General features: G+C 42.2%; 1 protein-coding gene across 3 annotated transcripts in view; it reads right to left on the minus strand.

The window, feature by feature from the left end:
* GNB1 (G protein subunit beta 1) overlaps positions 1-23,112 on the minus strand; it is a 105,185-nt gene that overhangs the window by 19,287 nt on the left and 62,786 nt on the right. For all 3 annotated transcript variants that reach the window (XM_007529497.3, XM_016191025.2, XM_060199879.1), the window contains 5 exons: positions 18,334-18,437; positions 8,168-8,206; positions 7,241-7,347; positions 1,107-1,170; positions 187-349 (listed from right to left, as the gene is read on the minus strand). In XM_007529497.3, coding sequence (XP_007529559.1) covers positions 187-349; positions 1,107-1,170; positions 7,241-7,347; positions 8,168-8,206; positions 18,334-18,390 — 430 coding nt within the window. In that variant the 5' untranslated portion in view covers positions 18,391-18,437. The remainder of the gene's footprint in view (positions 1-186; positions 350-1,106; positions 1,171-7,240; positions 7,348-8,167; positions 8,207-18,333; positions 18,438-23,112) is intronic.

The following is a 23,112-nucleotide window of genomic DNA, read 5'->3' on the forward strand; positions in this document are numbered from 1 at the left end:
ATAGTGATTCAAATCCAAAGGCTTCTCTGCCTGGTATATCTTCTCTGACAGCCATATCAGGGCCTGTTGTTGACTTCCTTGTCAGAGTATTTCTGGCCATTACTGTAACCCATCTTATTACGCAATTATTGAGAAGAAGTGTCCTAAGCCAGGCAAACACTTTGAGGTTACTGATAGGACTATTACCTGTATGTCCAGCCAGTTCACGACTCACACGTACATTCCCTTCACGAGTTTTCAGATTGTAAATGGAGCAAATGTTATCCAAGCCACCACAGGCCACGTAGTTCCCAGAGGGGGCATACGCACAGGTCATGACCCACGAGGAGCGCAGAGGGATGGCATGGACCTAAGTAACAGAACACAGGAGATGCAAACACACACAAGTTCAAAATATTAACTACTTGCACGTACAAACTATTGTATTTACTGTTGAATATAAAACATTAATTCCCTAATACAGAAATTTAAAAAAATAAATTAACTACTGAAACTATGATTTGACTCCTAGATTTTAAATTCTGTAGCATGGGAGGTGACCGATAAAGATAACTGTCAAAGCTATTTTGAAAATAATTTCTATGTGTAGCTAATGAGATAAAGTGGTAAGTTAACTGCAGTTCCAGTGTTTTATACCAATTTAATCTATAGTTTCATTAAAGTCTGACTGTGGTTATTCAGGCACCAAATAACATGGCCTCCCAAATCAAAACTATAAGCTACAGGAAAAGAGGAAGAAAACAAAACAAAACAAAACAAAACTATAAGGTATGGGAAGGGGGGGGGAGAAACTAACAAACTATAAGCTACAGGAAGAGAAAAAAAAGGCAGAGGGTAGATAGCATAATGGTTATACAAAGAGACTCTCCCCAGCAATAACCCTGGAGGGAAAAAAAAAAAGAGAGAAAGAGACTCTCATTATGCTGTCTACCCAGATGACTCTATACCAAAAATCATAACTTACTTGACCCACTTCCTACCCTTTCTCATTTTACAAAGGTGAACCCCGGGCCTAAAACTCCCTTCTCCACAATAATTACTATAATAAGGAAAAATGTTCCTGGTTAATTATTGTTTCAAGGAGGCACTGCGCTGCTCCTACTTACCTTGTTTGTGGTGTAGCTATCCCAGATGATGAGTTTGCCATCCTGTGAGGCACTAACAAGAAGCCTGCAAGACACAAGGAAACCTATCAGTACCAGTACCAGTACCACCACCACCACCACCACCACCACACAGGAGCCAAAGCAAATACAACCAAGTGTGTAGGAATTACGTTAGGTATATTGTGACAGAAGTTTCTCAAGTACTAGAGGAACTTAGAAGTATGAAATATCCCACAGGAGCTCAAGAGCTTGTTTTCAAGTGCAGAGTAGACATTTAAATCACTCCCTTTGGAGATGGCCCCATCAGGCTGGTGATTAGCAGGCTGTCATCAGGCCACTGCTCCCGACTCAGGCCAGCTGCCCCACCAATAGGCTGTGCTGCCGCAGAGCCCAGATGAGCAAGGGTGCGTGTTGCTCCAGGCGAGCCGGCAGATCATCGGTCACTTCCACTTGATGCTTCAGCTGGACTTTTCAGAAAGGGCTATGGGTTTCCAGAACATGATGGGGGAAGACTGCACCTTGGCCCTGGCACTCCCCCTGCTGTCCAATCCCGGGCTTTCGGGTCCATCATCTCTCCAACTGCTTTGATTATTGTTCCCAGGAAGAGACCCTGCACAGCGATACAGAGATGACTGCTACAACTAGAGGAGTTGGCGGGGGTACAGTCGCTTCTAGTGCAGGCTTTCAGCTGGTGGTGTGGATGTGAGTGTGTGCCCGCACCACCTCCCTCCCCACAGCTCAGCTCAGCTCAGATAGCCAAGCACCTAGACACCAGCACAAGTCAGCGAAGCCCTGTCTGAACTAAGTGTCCTTTGGCTTCTGAACTGGAATTTTGCCTCCAGTTGATTCACCCAAGACTAGTATTGGGGAATTTGAGATAGGCTCATTTTGTTTATTAAAGGATTTTTTTTCCTTCATAAAAAAAAAAAAAAAGTCACTCCCTTGGTCAGCTAAGACAGAATGACTTTTAATTTTGTTTATGATTATGTATGCTCTTAATCTGGTATGCTACCACCTGGTCCCCTCTGTTAATTATAAATCAAACGAGACACACAGATCTTTCAAGAGCCAAAGATATGAGAGGGAACACTTAGTATAAATTTTCCATTTCATTCTAAACATTGAAAGTCTAAATATCAAGCATGGGGAGTAGGAGTGGGCATGAATCTCAATTAATATAGCATTGGGATTGCATGCGTGAGGTTCCCAGTTTAATCCATCCCTAATACATGTAACAGAGTGGTGCTCTGCCCTCTCTTCTCTCCTCTCTGCCTCATGTGGAATTCTCTCTGATATGTAATAAATTAAAAAGAAAAAGCTTAGATATAAACATTTTGGGTATTCCCAATATGCAAGATGTTTTGCATACAAAAAAGGACATGAAATGAGGGTAAGCTGGACTCCAGGCCCCCTAGAAACACTAAGGAGTATCACATGTAGCAAAGTGGTACTTTGATTTCTCTTTCTCTCTCTCAATGTGAAACTCAAAATAAGTAAAGCCAAATTAAAAAAAAAGAGAGAGATTCTAAAAAGACTGAACAAGAGGACAGAGGTATCTCAAATGTGCACAAATTCTGGGAAGCACAGCAACTTGTAAGCTTTTTAGGATTCTGTCCTAGAGAAGGCACTGCTTCCAAGGAAAAGCAAGAAGTCTCTACTCACAATTTTGTCCAGAGATATTGAGATATTTACCTTAGTGAATAGTGAAATTAATTTATATTTTTAAAAAATTTACTAATGGGAGAGAAAGAGAAAGAGAGAAACACGAGAGCCAGAGCATCACTGGCACATGTGATACCAGGGACTGAACTGAGGACTTCATGCTTAAGAGTCCAATGCTTTATCTACTATGCTACCTCCCATCCCAGGTCACAAAAAGTTAATTTTAAAGCTTTTTTTTTTTTTTTTTTTTTTTTAAATCAAAATACAGTTTTTATTCATTTTGGCTACACGGAGACTTGGTTTCTGGAACTGATCAAAACCAGGAGGAAAGGGCCAAAAGAAAACACAGTGGAAATAAAAAAAAAACACAGTGGTAGTACAGAGGGTTTTTGTGAGAGCAGTCCCCAACTCTACAAGGGGGGGAAGGGGAGGCAGACCTAGAAGTAAAACTCACTAAAGTCATTTTGATGTCTTTTATTCAACTCTATGTTATGATGTACCTTACATAAATGTCCTTAACAAGGAGTGAACAATAAATTTCACAAGGAATAAAACCATTTTCTGCAACACATTGTAAAATTCATCACAGAATGGGCCAGGCAGGTTACTCAGCTGTGAAGTGCATGCTTTGTATGTGTGAGGCTGTTTGCATGCTTTGCATGTGTGATGGTTTGATCCTGGCACCGTGGAAAATCTGTAATAAAAAATTAATTTACCATAGAACTAAACTAAGTGAAGGCTCTAGTTCCATTATTTTCCAAGTGCAACTTCTTAAACTTTGCACCTATGTAGTTATGAACACCATAGGAAGAGGTTCATTTCACTGCTCTATTTCTGTCTGACCCTCTTAAGTAGAGGGTCTAGTTCCATTATTTTTCAAGTGCAACTTCTTAAACTTTGCACCTATGTAGTTATGAACACCATAGGAAGAGGTTCATTCCACTGCTCTATTTCTGTCTGACCCTCTTATGTAGGGGCTCTACTAAGTTAATGCTTATCCTCCTGGAAGGTCACCTTTGGCAAGGGCTACTTAATTTTTGCTGATTCACCAAAGAGATAAAGAAATGTTAAGCTGTCAACTAATCCTCCAGAAGGTGAAAGAAGAAACACCTTCTAATCCCACACAGAGTAACTGTTGGATACCTGGATTCAGATTCACTAGATATCAGCTACCGACAGATCCACTACTATATAGTGTTGTCCAAACTGAACACAGAGACAAGAATCAGGAAGGAAGGGCTCTGGGCTGAAAACAGACGCCAATGTCCAATGGATCAAAGGTCTCAGGCCCTCACTTGCTCAGAAGAGGGAGGGTTAGTTCTGTTTGATCCTCAATTACAATAAGAACTCTGCATACTTTAGAAAGGTAAGAAAAAGTTTAACATAAATTCATGTAACTAAAAGAGACCCTCCAACATTATCAAATAAGAACTTAGTATAAACTAATATTCTATCAACAAACACCACTGGGCAATTTCTATTCATCAGGGAAGGAAATATGAAGATGACTTGAGCAAAATTTTAATTCAAACCTAAGGAAAACTACTTGGAACTACAAAAGATTTTGTTAATTGCTATCTGGAAAACAGATACCTAAAAAGAAATAATCTCTGGGAGTCAGGTGGTAGCGTAGCAGGTTAAGTACAGGTGGCGCAAAGTGCAAGGACCGGCTTAAGAGTCCCGGTTCAAGCCCCTGGCTCCCCACCTGCAGGGGAGTCGCTCCACAAGTGGTGAAGCAGGTCTGCAGGTGTCTATCTTTCTCTCCTCCTCTTTGTCTTCCCCTCCTCTCTCCATTTCTCTGTCTTATCTAACAACGACAACAACAATAATAACTACAACAACAATGAAAAAAAAGGGCCAACAAAAGGGAAAATAAATAAGTTAATAAATATATATATTTAAAAAAGAAAGAAATAGGGAGTCCAGTGGTAGCGCAGCGGGTTAAGCGCACATGGCACAAAGCGCAAGGACCGGCATAAGGATCCCAGTTCCAGCTCCCAGCTCCTCACCTGCAGGGGAGTCCCTTCACAGGCGGTGAAGCAGGTCTGCAGGTGTCTATCTTTCTCTCCCCCTCTCTGTCTTCCCCTCCTCTCTCCATTTCTCTGTCCTATCCAACAACGACGACATCAATAACAACAACAAGGGCAAAACAAGGGCAACAAAAGGGAATAAATATTTTAAAGAAAGAAAGAAAGAAAGGAAGAAAGAGAGAAAGAAACTGCCAGGCTGTGGATAGCAAAGACCTCCTTACTATTAATTTTCTCGTTTTCTTTTTATTGTGAAATAGAGCCTCCAGCTTCATAAGGGCTTCATAAACTAAATGTCACAGCCCACCCTATACACAATAAAACCAATGTCACATTCACTAGTTCCTCTGGCCACCCCTTCTTACTGGGGTGACTAAAATATTTGGTGCTGTTTATTCAAGTCTGTGCTTCTCTCATTCTGACCCTACAGCTCTCAAAGCATAGTTTCTCCTGAGCAAGATGGAACATAAACCTTTGTACAGGATGGTCAGGCAGCCAGGGCATCTGGAACACCCTGGCTCTGCCTAGAGCTGAAGCCCTCTCCTCAGCCTGAGGCTCTGGTCACAAACCTGTTTGCTTGTAGTTCTAGTTACTCTCTAGGGCACAAACAACATGCTACTTCTACACCAAACCTTCCAGATTCCCCAGCCTAGAGCCCGACTATTGTAGGAACTGAGATAGCCACAAGGACTGCCTTGAAGACTGCTGGCTGCAGAACTCTGATGTCCTTGTGGAAGGAGGGAACTTTCAGAGATGTAAAAAAAAAAACTATTTAGTTGGGAGCCAGGCAGTGATGTAGCGGGTTAAGTGCACATGTCACAAAGCAGCACAAGGGCAGGCATAAGGATCCCAGTTCTAGCCCCTGGCTCCCCACCTGCAGGGGGTTCACTTCACAGGTGGTGTAGCACATCTGCAGGTGTCTATCTTTCTCTCCCCCTCTGTCTTCCCTTCCTCTCTCCATTTCTCTCTGTCCTGTCCAACAACAATGACAGCAAGAACAGTAACAAAATGATGACAATAAACAACAAGGACAATAAAGGGGAAAAAAATAATAATAAAAAAACTAGTTACCATCTACTTCTGATAACAAATACTAAGATGGATTGATTAGTAAGGGCATTTTTCTTTCTTTCTTTTTTCCTTTTGTATTTGTATGATTACAGCTATCATTATCATGATCTAAGTTGGTTCTCATTTGCATTTGGAATTGTATGGGACACTGTATAGAACAAACTAAAGATAGATTCTTTTGTTCCAGAGCTGTTCACGCTCAACAGCAGACAATTTTAGGGGGGGGGAAAGAGAGAGAGAGAAAACCAAGCAGAAAAATCTTCTTTGATGAACATGAAAAATACTATTCAACAAAAGGCATCTGAAGAATCATGTTAGGTATTTGAAAGATTAGATATGTGCAAAGCACAAGGACTGGCATAAGGATCCCAGTTCTATCCCCCAGTTCCCCACCTGCAGGGAAATCGCTTCACAAGTGGTGAAGCAGGTCTGCAGGTGTCTATTTTTCTCTCCCTCTGTCTTCCCCATATCTCTCCATTTCTCTCTGTCCTATCCAACAACAATGACATCAATAACAATAATAACTACAACAATAAAACAAGGACAGCAAAAGGGAATAAATAAGTAAATAAATATTAAAAAAAGAATAGATGCTTACAAAATCACATGGCATTTTATTTAAACATTGCTGAGATGAAAAAGGTGAGGTAGGGAGAGAGAGAGACAGAGAGAGAGATGGATGCACTGAAGAGACTTAATTTCAGTGCTGAGAATATGAAGGGGAATGGAAGGACCTGGAGTGAGAGATGTTGGATGAAGTACCCAGTGAGCAAAGAAGTCTGAATAAATAGTAAAACTGAAAGTAGAATAAACTGAAATTATAGATAAAAGGAAGGATGGCAGACCAATCAGTAAAGAGTAGCTGACACAAATGTTCTCACATGTCTACTAGGCACCAAGAAGTAAACCCACAGCAGAAGTGTACACAGCACCACAAGTTCAATGGCTGAAACACTCATCTTCCGAATACAGCACAGGATAGGGTTTATGAGGCTTGAATCAGGGCAATGAGGTCAGGCCAGCACAAAGGCCAAGAAGTCATGAGGATCAAGGCAGGGGAGATGGAACCACAGCACAGAATGGTTAGACAACCTCCCCCTAAGTCACACAGGCACCAAGTGTAGAGCTGAGAGCACAGAGGGATGGGGATGAGAACAGGAGTAGGGACCAGGGTGGTAAAGAAATGATAGTACAAGCAGCCTAGATCAGCACAAATATGGACAATGTGCTCGTGGGTACCATGCTTGACCAGCCTAGCTATACAATTTCCTAATTTGTTCTTGCCAAGTCACAACGAGTAGGTTCAGGTTATGCTTCCCTGACAACGGAGAACAGTCTTTGATGCTTTAGGCACAGTGTTTTACAAATACTCACCTGGAGTCTGTGCCCCAGTGCATGGCATAAATCTTGGCCAAGTGGCCCCTCAGTGTTCTCCTGGTGCGCATTTGGATTCTTCCCACTGGGTCAATGTTGTTCGTGATCTTAAAAACAATTAGGCAGAAGTAATGCAAATTAGCATCCAGTGACCAAAAAAAAAAAAAAAAAAAAAAAAATATCACAAAAGTCTCACCTTCACACCCTGCATTTGCTTTGATCATGTGGCCCATCACTGGGCTAGCTCCATTCCTGCCACACCACCAGCCTGCCACAACTTGTCTCAGTAAGCCCGCTGCCCACCTGGTCTCAACATAAGCCCGCTCTCCCTCCTCATGTGTGCAGAAGCCAAGCTGCCCAAAGGCTCTTCCCACATCTCTCTCCTGGTCCTTCTTTTTCCCTGAGGCCGAGACACGCTCTCTCAGGTCTGGCCAAGCCCCTATTCCAAATTACAATCCAGTCAATCTACAGTGTGGTCCACGCTTTGTAGGGGGCTGTGTACTGATGCAGATTACATGACCACTGCTGCTATTGGCCATCAAACTGTACATACAATCATGCTGATTCATTCTGACAACATTAAAAATGGACACTAAGGGCCATGAAGCTGTTTATAACACTGCAGATTTGTCAAACTGAACTCTTATAATTGAAGTTCTAAGTCAGATTTTGTTTAAAAAAAGGGAATCAAAAGGCCTTATTTTAAGATTAGTGATTATTTTACAATGCTGATCTCTAAAATAGTAATTAGGGTTTGAAGAAATATTTCCTTTTCACTTCAGGAAACATCCCTCCCCCTGGCCCGACCACCACCACTATCACTTTCTAAGCCTTAAGAGTGAAAATGATTTCAAATGAGAACCACAGTTCATGCTGGAGGCTCTTCGTGTGAGGACCAGCCTCTACTCTGTCTCAACCAGTTCTTACCTGAGAAAGAGTTGCATCTGCACATGCTTTTCTAGCATCCTAGGGGGGGAAAAAAGACAAGGAGAAATCAGTGATGTTTCAGAGACATTCAATTCCAGGTCCTGAAACCAAAGTGACAGCACATCCATAAATGCCAGAAGCAAAATGTGAGCTAGTGTAGTGTTGTCTCCTCTCTCTCCTCAAGCTCCCCATGGATGGCACTGACAATGTGTGACTGTGGCAATGTGTGAATGGGTCACACTGAGTCAAAACTAATACCCAGGTACAAGACCTGCAGTCCCTCCCTCGAACAGTAGAGCTGCTACCTTGGTAGTGGGTACAGTGGCTCCTTTACTGCACTTGCTTATGTGTCTCATTCTGTACTTAGTCCTGTAAGGGTCACTGTCAGGAGTAGTGGGTGGGTCCCAGAGAAAGACAGTCTAAAAGGCCTGGATGCCCACCTCAAAGAGCTTATCTTCTAGACTATTAACTATGAACTCTGTTTTTCAGCCAAACAGTCCCTAACATTTAATACAAAGAAAAGCAACAAAGAACCTGGAGTCAAAACAACTAAAGTCAGATATGACTTCCTAGCTGTAGCACTTTGTTACCTACTATTTTAAAAATAATTTTGTTATTCATAGTTTGTTACAATATTATAATATTACAATATATAGTACTATAACACACCCACCACCAAGGTTCAATATCCTTATCCTCCCAAAGATAACCACCGTAGTTCTCATAAGACCTAGTATATATATTTTCTAAGACCTAGTATTTTTTATTATTGAGTGTAATTTTTCAAAACTGATTAAGGGGGTCAGACGGTGGCACTCTTGGTAGAGTAGAGTGCACATGTTATCATATGCAAGGACCCATGTTCAAGCCCCCAGTCCCCACCTGCAGGGGGGAAAGCCTCAGGAGCGGCACAGTGCTGCAGATAGGTCTTTCTCTGCCTCTTTCCCATCCTACTTTCTTTTTCTTTTTTAAGTTTTTTTTTTTTTTAAGAATTTATTTACTTATGAAAAAGATGGGAGGAGAGAAAGAACCAGATATCACTCTGGTACATGTGCTGTTGCAGATTGAACTCGTGACCTCATGCTTGAGAGTCTAATGCTTTATCCGTTGCGGTCCCAGACCACTTGATTTTTCTTTCTCTGTACAATAATAAATAATCAAGTAAGACTCATTAAGATTTCAGGAGTATGGGGAGTCGGGCTGTAGCGCAGCGGGTTAAGCGCAGGTGGCGCAAAGCTCAAGGACCGGCATAAGGATCCTGGTTCGAACCCCGGCTCCCCACCTGCAGGGGAGTCGCTTCATAAGCGGTGAAGCAGGTCTGCAGGTGTCTATCTTTCTCTCCTCCTCTCTGTCTTCCCCTCCTCTCTCCATTTCTCTCTGTCCTATCCAACAACGACAACAATAATAACTATAACAAAACATCAAGGGCAACAAAAGGGAATAAATAAATAAAATAAATATTTAAAAAAAAAAGATTTCAGGGGTATGGCTTTACCAATACACATGTGCATGTATAACTCAATGTACCCACTACCAAAATTTTCAGGTTATATACCAGTTCCACCCCCACCCACCCCATGACTGCTCAGCTCTGGCTTATGGTGGTGAGGGATACAGAACCTGGGGTCTCAGAGCTTCAGCCATGAATATTTTTGCATAACTATTATGCTGTTTCCCCTACCTTCCTGGGTTATATACAAATTGTCTACCTTGCGGGGCAGGTAATAACTTCAGTGTATACTAAAAGCTAATTAAAATGCATTCACTGGGGAGTCCATCGGTAGCACAGCGGGTGGTGCAAAGCTCAAGGACTGGCCTAAGGATCCAGTTTGAGGCCCCCGGCTCCCCACCTGCAGGGGAGGTCACTTCACAAGTGGTGAAGCAGGTCTGCAGGTGTCTCTATCTTTCTCTCTTCCTCTATGTCTTCCCCATCACTCTCCATTTCTTTGTCCTATCCAACAATGACAACAACCATAATAACTACAACAATAAGACAAGGGAAATAAAAGGGAATAAATAAATATTAAAAACAAATAAATAAAAATGCTTTCACTGCTGAAAGGGATCAGTTAAGTCTTACGCCTAACACTATATGCAGGCAAGCCACTCCTCCTTAGCATCCTCTTTCTGAGGATCAACAATGCTGAGAAGAAGAAACACCAGGTCTTAATAGTCCCTGCCCCAAAATAATCCCTTGGTTTCTGTTAGTGATGATGATCAAGTGTAGTTACAGAAGCAAACCTTTAATCACTGGTGACCAGACCAGGGAAAATTAATGTGAACCTCAAAGGCAGGTTAAACATATGTGAAGTGATCAGTCTGGAGTTTAATATGCATAAAAAGTCAAGAAAAGGGCAAGGGTAGATAGCATAATGGTTATGCAAACAGACTCTTATGACTGAGGCTCTTAAGTCCCAGGTTCAATCTCACGCACCACCATTAGCCAGAGCTGAATAGTGCTCTGGTGGAAAAAAAAAAAAAAAAGAAAGACAGATTTGGGCAAATACGTAGAAGGAGAGTATGGGACTTGAAAATGACAAGTCCTAGGTTCAATCCCCAGCACCAGAGATGTATATATCCTACTCATCCAATTACTTTGGTTGAATTATATTGACAACCTAAATTGCATCAAGGATCATGAGAAGCAAAAACATACAGCCAGAAAAGAAGTCTTTTATTTTTAGTTATGTAATGCAAATAAATGCTTCAGTGCACGTGCGCACGCACACACACTAATCAAAAGGAAATTTGAAATCTTTAACTAGAACATATGTTTTAAAAATATAAAAGGATAAAAAAAAATGTGAGAGCTGAGCAAGAGCTCACCCAAAAAGGGTATATGACTTAGCATGCATGAACCCATGGCACCACCTGGGACCACCATAACACTGGAGGAAGCTCCACAAATACTGTAATAGTTCTATTTCTCAACATTTCTGCACATCTAATTTTTTTGAATAGTGAATACATACATTAGCTTTTGAGTAGTAGATTCTCAATGAATCTAGTGTCAAAAATACAAAAAAATAAATAAAACTTTGAAGGAAACTTTTCAATTTTAAAGGACATTATACAATTTCTAATAAGAAAACTTTTTTTTTTCCCCCTAACGTTCCCCAGTTTCCCATATAACAGTACAACTCCCACTAGGTCCTCTGTCATCGTTCTTGGACCTGTATTCTCCCCACCCACCCACCCCAGAGTCTTTTACTTTGGCATAATACGCCAACTCCAGTTCAGGTTTTACTTGTGTTTTCTTTTCTGATCTTGTTTTTCAACTTCTGCCTGAGAGTGAGATCATCCCATATTCATCCTTCTGTTTCTGACTTATTTCACTTAATATGAACTTTTCAAGGTCCATCCAAGATCGGCTGAAAATGGTGAAGTCACCATTTTTTTAGAGCTGAGTGGTATTCCATTGTGTATATATACCACAACTTGCTCAGCCACTCATCTGCTGATAGACACCTGGGTTGCTTCCAGGTTTTGGCTATTACAAATTTTGCTGCCAAGAACATATGTGTACACAGATCTTTTTGGATGGATGTGTTGGGTTCCTTAGGATATATTCCCAGGAGAGGAATTGCAGGATCATAAGGTAGGTCCATTTCTAGCCTTCTGAGAGTTCTCCAGACTGTTCTCCACAGAGGTTGGACCAATTGACATTCCCACCAGCAGTGTAAGAGGGTTCCTTTGACCCCACACCCTCTCCAGCATTTGCTGCTGTTACCTTTTCTGATGTATGACATTCCCACAGGAGTGAAGTGATATCTCATTGTTGTCTTGATTTGCATTTCTCTGACAATCAGAGACTTGGAGCATTTTTTCTAGTGTTGCTCAGCCTTTTGGATCTTTTCTGTGGTAAATATTTTGTCCATGTCCTCCCCCCATTTTTGGATGGGGTCATTTGTTGTCTTGTTGTTGAGTTTGGCAAGCTCTTTATATATGGTGGTTATTAAACTCTTGTCTGATGTATGGCATGTGAAGATCTTCTCCCATTCTGTGAGGGGTCTCTTGGTTTGGGTAGTGGTTTCTTTTGCTGTGAAGAAGCTTTTTAATTTTATGTAGTCCCATCGGTTTACGCTTGTCTTAGTCTTCTTTGTAGTTGGATTCGTTTCATTGAAGATGTCTTTAAAATGTATGCGGAAAAGAGTTCTGCCAATATCTTCCTCTAAGTATCTGATAGTTTGTGGTCTAACATCCACGTCCTTGATCCACTTGGACTTTACTTTTGTATTTGGTGAAATACAGTGGTTCAGTTTCATTCTTCTGCATGTTTCAACCCATTCTTTCCAACACCATTTGTTGAAGAAACTCTGCTTTCCCCATTTAATAGTCTGGGCCCCTTTGTCAAAGATTAGATGTTCACAGGTGTGGGGGAAGAAAGCATTTCTAATATGTAGTCATCTGGTCACTTTCTTTCAAAATAATCCCTGTCTGGGACATGTTACCAACCCAGGTTCAAGCCCAGCCCCCAACACATTGAAAGATGCTTTGGTGGCACAGTCTCTTTAACTATCTTAAAATAAACAAATGGCTGGGCAGTGTTTGTCCTCTTTCTTTCTTTCTCCTTCTCTCTCCACCCCCTCCAATTTCTCTCTGTCCTATCAAATAAATGATGGGGAGGGAAGGCCACCAGGAGTGGTGGATTTATTGTGCAGCCACGAGTCCCAGCAACAACCTGGTGGCAATAAAACTGGTCACTGCTCACATAACATCCATATACATTCAGCATTTGGGTGTGTTGTCTCTCTCTATCTCTATCTCTATCATACTCTCTCTCACGCAAACACACACATACCAAGCTCCCCAACCCTGATATCTAGAGATAAACTAACTTAAAGCTAAAAAAATTGTTATTTAAATGTTAAAAATTAGCTTCTGGGAGTCGGGCTGTAGTGCAGCGGGTTAAGCGCAGGTGGCGCAAAGCATAAGGACCAGCTGGTTCGAGCGCTGGCTCCCCACCTGCAGGAGAGTCGCTTCACAAGTGGTGAAGCAGGTCTGCAGGTGTCTCTCTCTCTCTCCCCCTCTTTCCATTTCTCTCTGTCCTATCCAACAATGACAACATCAGTAACAACAATAATAACTACAATAAAAAAACAAGGGCAACTCAAGGGAATAAATAAATAAATATTTTAAAAAGAATTAGCTTATATGGTGTATTGCACCAAACTAAGACTTGGGAGTGGGGGGTCAGGTCCTGGAACATGATAGCAGGATCTAGAGGAGGTTGAATGTCAGTTGGAAAACTGAGAAATGTTACATGTACAAACTACTATACTTTACTGTCAATTGTAAACCATTAATCCCCAATAAAGGAAAAAAAATTGAACAAAAAAAAATCAGACTCTAAATTCAAGGTTAACCTATTAGAAGATAACTTACTTATCACTGAAATACACAAAATGTATGTAATCAAGTCTTTCTAATGCTAGTACCTAAATGTGAGGTAAGAAGCACATGAAACAACAATGGCAACAAAAGGGAATAAATAAATATACACACATATATATTAAAGATTATTTATTTATTTATTCATGAGAAATGATAGGAGAGAGAGAAAGAACCAGACATCACTCTGGTACATGTGCTGCCGGGGATTGAACTCAGGACCTCATGCTTGAGAGTCCAAAGTCTTTTTTTTTTTTTTAATTTTCCTTTTTTTGTTGCCCTTGTTGTTTAACATTGTTGTGGTTCACCACTTGTAAAGCAACTCTCTGCAGGTGGGGAGCTGGGGGCTTGAACCGAGATCCTTATGCAGGTCCTTATGCTTTGTGCCATGTGTGCTTAATCCGCTGTGCCACTGCCCGGCTCCCTCAACACACATTTTTATGAAAAAATAGCCCATAACCAACTTTACCCTGGTTAGTCTCCAAAGTTATAATTCATCTTATATAAAAGTAACTATGTCCTGTTATGAAACAACAGCTCTGGGGCTGGGACCTGGCGGTGGGACACCTGGTTAAATGCACGTTATCCCACACAAGAACACACATTTTAGCCCCCTTTCCCCCACCTGGAGGGGGGACATTTCACAAGTGGTGAAGCAAATACTGCAGGTGTCTCTGTTTCTCAACCTCTCTATCTTCCCCACCCCCATCTCTTCTCAATTTCTTTCTATCCTATCAAGTAAAAGTGGGGGGCGGGGAGCTGCCAGTAACAGTGGATGTCTTACAAGTACCGAGACTCAGTGATAACCCTAGTGACAATAAAATAAAATAAATAAATGAATAAAACTGTTCCTAGGGTGGGGGAGATAGTATAGTGAATCTGCAAAATGACTCTCATGGCTGAGGCACAAATGGTCACAGATTAAATCCCCAGCACCACAAGCCAGAGCTGAGCAATCCTCTGGTAAAAACCAACCAGCCAACCTGAAACAAGCAAAAACAGTTCCTTAGTAAAAAGCAAAATGGACCTCATAATGTACTATGTAGCAGACTGATTACTATTGATAAACAAGGAAAATAGGTTTTAGAAATTATACACAAGAGCCTGGAGATGGCTCAGCAAGAAGAATGTATGACCTTCCATGCACAAGGACCTAGAGGTTTGCTATCTTGCACCACATGGGAAAACCACAGGCAGCATGGGTGATGGAGAAATGCCTTGATAGCTAGCTAGTGCTTGCTCGCTCACTCTCTCTCATCCCTCTAAATACAAAAAGCAAAGTAACTGGGGCAGGGAACCCACTCTGGTACTGCACATGAATAAGGCCCCCCCAGATGCATAACATAATAAAAATATTAAAATTACACATAGATTAACACTTTAGTCGGGAGTCGGGCGGTAGCGCAGCGGGTTAAGTGCACGTGGCACAAAGCGCAAGGATCCTGGTTCCCCGGCTCCCCATCAGTAACAATAATAGGGTGGCGGGTAGATAGCATAATGGTTACGCAAACAGACTCTCATGCCTGAGGCTCCAGAGTCACAGGTTCAATCCCCCGCACCACCATAAGCCTGAGCTGAACAGTGCTCTGGTTAAAAACAAAGCAAAACAAACAAACAAACAAAAAAACACAACAACTACAACAATAAAAAAAAAGCAAGAGCAACAAAAAGGGAATAAATAAATATAAAAAACCACTTCAGTCAGCCTTCATTTCAGTCATTGTTTATTAAATGAACAAAGCACTTCTCAGAGAAATTAAAATCAACTTCTAATGCGGCAGAAAGAAATCTAATGGAAGAAATCTGTAATTAATAAAAATGGAAACCTCTAGCAGGCTTCTGCTAGGTTAATTTTCAACTTAACGAACAGGAGAAAATGTGCAGGATGGCTATATTATTTGGCACAAAGGCTTCCATGTCATCTGTGAGTAGAAACATCAATCAGTGATGGCTCACCCTTTGGGTCCACTGCCACTGGAAAAATACCTCCCAACCACTGATTAATCAGTTCCTTATCCTGTTTGAATCTTCAGCCAACACAGAGCACTCATCCCACTTCATCCTACTGCAGCTACAGGGAGGGGCAGCTTTCCACTCTGCTGAGCAATGGGCAGGAATCTGTCATACAATGAGCACTGCTCACTCGCACGAGTTGGCGAGATCACTGTCAGAAATTTGCATGTTGCTAGACATCTATGGCTCGTGGAATTTTTCTAAATCCATCTGATATTTGATGTATTTTAAGAACAGCCATGTCTCAATCAGCATTTACATACCAAGATAGTCAAAAGTAGGGTGAGATAGTTCTGTAGGGGGTTTAAATCTAAAGAAGCAAACCATCAGGACCTGGAAGGTGACAGAGTGAGTAGAGCACTGAAGGTAGAAACATGAGGTCCGGGGAGCCAGAAGGTAGTGCAGCAGGTTAAGCTCACGTGGCACAAAATGCAAGGACCGGTGTAAGGATCCCGGTTCAAATCCCCAGCTCCCCACCTGCAGGGGTCGCTTCATAGGCGGTGAAGCAGGGGTCGCTTCATAGGCGGTGAAGCAGGTCTGCAGGTGTCTGTCTTTCTTTCCCCCGTCTTCCCCTCCTCTCTCCATTTCTCTCTGTTCTATCCAACAACGACGACATCAACAACAATAATAACTACAACAACAATAAAAAAACAAGGGCGGGGAGTCAGGCTGTAGCACAGCGGGTTAAGCGCAGGTGGCACAAAGCACAAGGACCGGCATAAGGATCCCGGTTTGAACCCTGGCTCCCCACCTGCAGGGGAGTCGCTTCACAGGCGGTGAAGCAGGTCTGCAGGTGTCTATCTTTCTCTCCTCCTCTCTGTCTTCCCCTCCTCTCTCCATTTCTCTGTCCTATACAACAACGACGACATCAATAACAACAACAAGGGCAAAACAAGGGCAACAAAAGGGAATAAATAAATATTAAAAAAAAACAAGGGCAAGAAAAGGGAAATAAATAAATATAAAAAAAATAAAAATAAAATAAAAAAAGAAAGAAACATGAGGTCCCAAGTTTGAGCCCCCCCCCCAAGCATCTGATGTGCCAGAGTGATGTTCTGATTCTGTCTCCCCGTCCCCATTCTCTCTACCTTGTGTTAATAAATCACACCTTTTTAAGATGGAAAACAAGCACCTTCCATTTTCATTGCCCATGTTCTCTAACAAGCATTTGCTCCCCAAGCAGTCAGAGGTTGTACAGAGGCGCCTCCAGTGAAGACACATGGGAAGTAGACCCTTAGTGAGAAGAGTTCTCAAGACTCAGTGCAAGCAAACATTAAAGAGTTCACACACATGTACTAAATAAATACAAAACAAGTGGTTTAGACAGATATGCTTTTTTTAAAAAAGTCATTTCTTTGGGGAAATGGCTCAACTCGCAGAGTGTCAAACTTGTATCCTGAGGTTCCCATTCAATCCCTAGCATTGCATATGCCAGGGTAATGTTGTTGGCTTCTCTCTCTCAACTTCTATGTAATGAATAAAATCTTTCGTTTTATTTTTTAAACTAGAGCACTGATGAGCTCTAGTTTATAGTGGTGCTGGGGATTGAACCTGGGACTTCAGAGCCTCAGGCATAAGAGTCTCTTTGCATAACCATCATGCTATCTACCCCCAAAATCTTTAAAACACCAACTCTTCTTTTCTTTACTTTGTCAAGCTTTATCAGATCTTTTAAGTATTAAGATTTTTAAATTCTTGTAGTAAAAGGATATGTTCTCTTCTTTTGTAGATTTCAATTTCATGATCTTTTCTCAAGTTCAAGAAAAAGTTGGCTATAATGATGTTGATTGATGCTTCTTCCTCCAATTACCACTAGGCTTTCTGAACACATAATTGGCCATTTAGAAGAAGTAATTAGCCTTCGTCCTCATAATGAACTCAAGAGAAATACATGGCTGGTAAGAAATATACTGAAAAATTATGCTCTGAAGGATGGCTCAAGTCTTGTAGATGAAACCCAAAAAGTCAGAGAGGAAGCTCTTTATTAAAGGACAAAAATCTACCTAAGTATACTGAGGATGTCTTTCTTTTTCTTGCTAAATCCATGACTTCTCTCTCCATCTTTGCAGTGTGAGAACAAACACAGCTACTGGCTTTAAGTATTTCTCTATAAACATTGAAACACTGACAAAACTGGAGAGTAGAACAAATATCCTTTAGATCTACCCCTTCCCTTTTCACAAGTTTGTGAGTTTTGCAATCTAACACCAGTTATTAGTGGCAGACTGAAATTTCAGTTCTTGGAACTCTGTGAAAATTCTTTGTACAGCACAATTTAATTATGCATGGTGGTTTTCTCCTCAATTAGATGTATCTTCTCTAACAGTACATCAAAAGTTGTAGACTCTAATAACAATGCCTAGGGAACACTCATTTTCAAGACTGAGAACAAATAGAAATTATTTCTTATTGTTATTAATGCTCTTATTTTAAACAAATTTCCTGACTTTACCCTAAGGTTTCTTGGAAGGGAGGCATACACCACACTCTACACTGACCAAAAGAATGCCATGAAGCTAGTTGTCAAAGTTGATTAAACAAAACCCAGAAAATAATGTATTGGGCCAAATATTTGGGTCTGTAGTTAGTAAATCCTGGAAAATACAAGGTTCATATTAACTATTAGATCAACTACCAGTCTCTTAGATATACTTTCAATCCAAAACACTGAGTAGTCATTCTGTAACTCATCTTTCCAAAGACAAATCACATGTACCTGAAATCCAAATCATTAATAAAATTAAACATGTGCAGTTACATACTCTAATTTGGTTTTTAAGCTGTTCAGCCTCCTGCCGTAACTGGTCAAGTTCACTCATCTTGTGGTCTCAGTGGTCTTCAATGTCACCCCAAAGAAACCTCAGATCTGAAACAGAAATTAAGCACAGAAAATTAGTAAGTAATGGTTGACTAATTTAATGAAGTATGTGACAAAGGGAAATTGGGAGGTAGAATTTCATTGTCAATCAAAACACTTTTCTTTAGCATTCATCAGAACTTATAATGCCCATACAGGATGGGGATAATAACAGTAAGATATTACATGGCCAGGTCGTGGTTCACCTGGTTAAGCGCACACATTACAGTGTGTAAGGGTCTGGGTTCAAGGCCCTGGTCCCTAACTTCAGGAAGCTTCACAAGTGGTGAAGCAGGGCTGCAGGTGTCTCTTTCTCCCTCTTTACCTCCCCCGCCCCTCTCAAGTTCTCTGTCTCTACCCAATCAAAATAAAGGTATTACTATGATGATTACTGTCTCGGTATAATGACATATATAATAAGACTACTCCAAAGGTGAGGGTGGGTGAAAAATGAAAAATCTGTTCAGAAACATTTTACATGAGGGATCTGGGTTTCACTATAGTCCAAGAACCTCAAAGTCATGCAAATAATCTTGAAGCTATGATTACCCAGAATATAGGGGGCCATTCACAGTCACTCTAAAGGATTCGGCGTTATGTCAAGCAGGCCTGCTTTAGGGACAATTCACAGGCACACCAAACTGGACCACAGCATCCCTATTGACTCAGGGATCACCCCTGATAGGTGCATGTCACACGCAGGCCCCCTACCCATTCCAGTCCCTGCTGCAGCCTGATTCATCTGACAGTAGCCCTGGCTCATAGTCAAAGGGAGAGCATCCTCTTTAGTAAGGGACTTGCTTTCCTGAGGAATGCCACTGTGGGGAACTGCATTTCTGACTAAAGATGTGACACTTAGGTTCGTCAAAGACACAGTTCTTTGTCACAAATCTGAAGAGTCTCAGGTGCACATCCTTTAATCACTTAAGAACACAACTAGCACATGCAAACATAGTCTGTGCAGGGCCTAACATTTCTTTTTTTAAATATTTATTTATTTACTCCCTTTTGTTGCCCTTGTTTTATTGTTGTAGTTATTATTGTTGTTGTTATTGATGTTCTCATTGTTGGATACAACAGAGAGAAATGGAGAGAGGAGAGGAAGACAGAGGGGGAGAGAAAGATAGATATGTGCAGACCTATTTAACTGCTTGTGAAGCGACCCCCCCCCCCCGCAGGTGGGGAGCCGGGGGCTCAAACCGGGATCCTTAACACTGGTCCTTGCGCTTTGTGCCATGTGCACTTAACCTGCTGTGCTACTACCTGATTCCTGGGCCTCACATTTCTTATGCCAACACACTAGGGATTTCTTACCAACAGAGAACTTGTGTCAAACTTGTAAGAAGAGGGGTCGGGTGGTAGAGCAGTGGGTTAAGCGTACATGGTGTGAAGTGCAAGGACCTGCGCAAGGGTCCCGGTTGGACCACCCCCACCTGCAGGGGAGTCGCTTAACATGCGCTGAAACAGTCCTACAGGTGTCTTTCTCTCCCCTTCTCTGTCTTCCCTTCGTTTCTCAAGTTTTCTCTATCCTACACAATGACAGCAATAACAACAACATCGACAAACACAGGCAACAAAAAGGAAAAATAGCCTCCAGGAGCACCAAAGCCCCCCCTCCCCCCAAAAAAAAGTTGTAAGGGGTGGCAGGTATTGCTCACTCATTAGAACACACTTTTTTTTTTTTGGATTTTTTTTCTTTTTTCTTTCTTTCTTTCTTTCTTTCTTTCCTTTTGTTGCCCTTGTTGTCTTATTGTTGTAGTTATTATTGATGTTGTTGTTGTTGGATAGGACAGAGAGAAATGGAGAGAGGAAGGGAAGACAGAGAGGGGGAGAGAAAGACAGACACCTGCAGACCTGCTTCACCGCCTGTGCAGCGACTCCCCTGCAGGTGGGGAGCCGGGGGCTCGAACCGGGATCCTTAGCCAGTCCTTGTGCTTAGCGCCACCTGTGCTTAACCCGCTGCACTACCGCCCGACCCCTAGAACACACTTGTTTGGGTATAATCTTTATTTATTGAATAGAGACAATCAGAAATCAAGAGGGATGGAGGAGACAGAGACAAAGAGAGACAGAGAGATACACCTAGAGCACTGCTTCACCACTCGCAAAGCTTTCCCCCACCCCCACATGTGGGAACTGGGGGCATGAACCTGGATCCCTGTGCATTGTAACATGTACGCTCAACCAGGTATGCCACCACCCAGTCCCAGAATACTCATTTTATTAATGCTCAAGGACTGGGGCTCAAGCCCCTGGCCACCACACAGGAGCAACTGCACAGGGAAGTTTCTCAAGTGGTAGAATAGTGCTGAGGCACTCCCCTCTCTATATATTTAAAAAGTACACTGGAAGCAAAGGAATTTGTTCAAGTGCAGAGCTCCCTGGTAGCATAAAGAATGTTAGGAGGTGGCTATTACTGTACATCTGCTGTTTGATTAGTGGTAGTTGTCTCTTTCCTTGAGATTAAAACATATCTCAGGGTGGGCAGGAGAGAGGGTGTAAGATAGTGGCTAGAGTGTTGGACTTAAAGCATGAAATTCTGGGTTGATCCCTGACAACACAGAGTGATGCACGTGTTTTTTCTCTCTCTCTTGTTCTCTCTTTCTCTCCCCCTCTCATTAAAAATAAGGAGTCAGGCGGTAGCGCAGCAGGTTAAGCACACGTGGCGCAGAGCGCAGGGGCCGGCGTCAGGATCCCGGTTCCCCACCTGCAGGTTGCTTCGCAAGTGGTGAAGCAGGTCTGCAGGTGTCTATCTTTCTCTCCTCCTCTCTCCATTTCTCTCTATTCTATCCAACAACAACAGCTATAGAAACAATAACTACAACAAGCACAACAACAAGGGCAATAAAATGGGAAAAATAGCCTCCAGGAGCAGTGGATTCATCGTGCCCCAGCAATAACTCTGGAGGCAAAAAAAAAAAAAAAAACTAAATAAGTGTGATCCAGGAGGTGGCGCAGTGGATAAAGCACTGGACTATCAAGCATGAGGTCCTGAGTTCAATCCCTGGCAGCGCATGTACCAGAGTGATATCTGGTTTTCTTTCTCCTCCTATCGTTCTCATGAATAAATAAATAAGATCTTTTTTTAAAAAAAAAGCCTTTAAAAAATAATAAAACACATCTGAGGGAAATCATTAGGAGGACCCAAAAAGCATAGTTGTAAGAGTTCTTAGTCTAGATAAACTTTCTTATTTTGCACGAGAGCTTGATTAAAGTGAGTGACATGTATACTGTGGACATTTGATATGTATTTACGAATAAAAAAAATACCTTCCCAGTAAAAAGTGTCAAGGGGGCCAGGTGGTGCCACATCTAGTTAAACATACATTTCACTATGCATGAGGTCTCAAGCTCAAGCCCCTGCTCCCCATCTGCAATAGCGAAGCTTCACACATGACCAAGCAAATCTGCAGGTGTCTCTCTATCTTCCCCTCCCCTCTCAATTTCCATCTGTCCTATCAAATAAGAAGGGCGAAAGGCAAAAAAAGGAAAAAAAGGTTGCCAGAAGCGGTGGATTTGTTATGCAGGCAGCAAGCCCCAGCAATAACCCTGGTGGTAATGAGGTTTTTTTAAATTAATTTATTCCCTTTCATTGCCCTTGTTATTATTGTTGTTACTGATGTCATCGTTGTTGGATAGGACAGAGAGAAATGGAGAGAGGAGGGGAAGACAAAGAGGGGTAGAGAAAGATAAGACACCCACAGACCTGCCTCACTGCTTGTGAAGCGACTCCCCTAAAGGTGGAGAGCCGGGGGCTAGAACTGGGATCCTTAGGCCCATCCTTGTGCTTTGCACCAACTGCGCTTGACGCGCTGCGCTACTCCGGGCAACGGCAGGCTGGAGTATGGATTGACCTGCCAACACCCATGTTCAGCGGAGAAGCAATTACCCCACAATGATCTTGGGTCCATACTCCCAGAGGGATAAAGAATAGGGAAGCTATCAAGGGAGGGAATTGGAGATGGAGCTCTGGGGGTGGGCATTGTGTGGAAATGTAGCCCTCTTATCCTATAGTCTTGTCAATATTTCCATTTTATAAATAAAAAAAATTTTTTTTAATCTATCTTTAAAAGAGGAGAGTCCTTGGTGCCAGGACCTGCGGACATAAACTGCAAAGTCACCAATACTGGTCCTAAAGGAGTCCATGGTAGGTGAGGACTTGAGGGGCAAGCCAAAATGTCTGGAGCTGGGCAGGGCCAGTCCTGCTTCTAGGCTCTCTTGGCAGGTGAAGGTGACAGGCATTTCTGCTCACATCTGTGGCTTCTAAGGCCCCACACCCAGTGGGGATTGTGAGCACACAGAAGCTTTACAGGAGGACCCCTTGGACTCCTCCCAGGAGCTGTGCAGGGGAGGGGCTGCCAAGTGTGCAGATCAAGTTTAAGGTTCTTGCAGATCAAGTTTAAGGACTGCCATTTATGAATATTAATATATGAGGGGCCAGGTGGTGGTGCACCTGGTTAAGCACAAACATTATAGTGCACAAGGACCCAGGTTTAAGCCCCTGGTCTCTACCTGCAGAAAGGAAAGCTTCAAGAGTGGTTAGGCAGTGCTGCATGTGTCTGTCTCTTTCCCTCTCTATCCTCCCACCCCTCTTAATTTCTGCCTTTATACATTAATGCATGAGACAGTAGCAGTGCAAGAAAATAGATGTGTTACCTTAGGGTCCGAGAGAGCTCACCAGGAA

Source organism: Erinaceus europaeus, chromosome 10 (genome assembly GCF_950295315.1).
Source record: "Erinaceus europaeus chromosome 10, mEriEur2.1, whole genome shotgun sequence".
NCBI classification, from domain to species: domain Eukaryota; kingdom Metazoa; phylum Chordata; class Mammalia; order Eulipotyphla; family Erinaceidae; genus Erinaceus; species Erinaceus europaeus.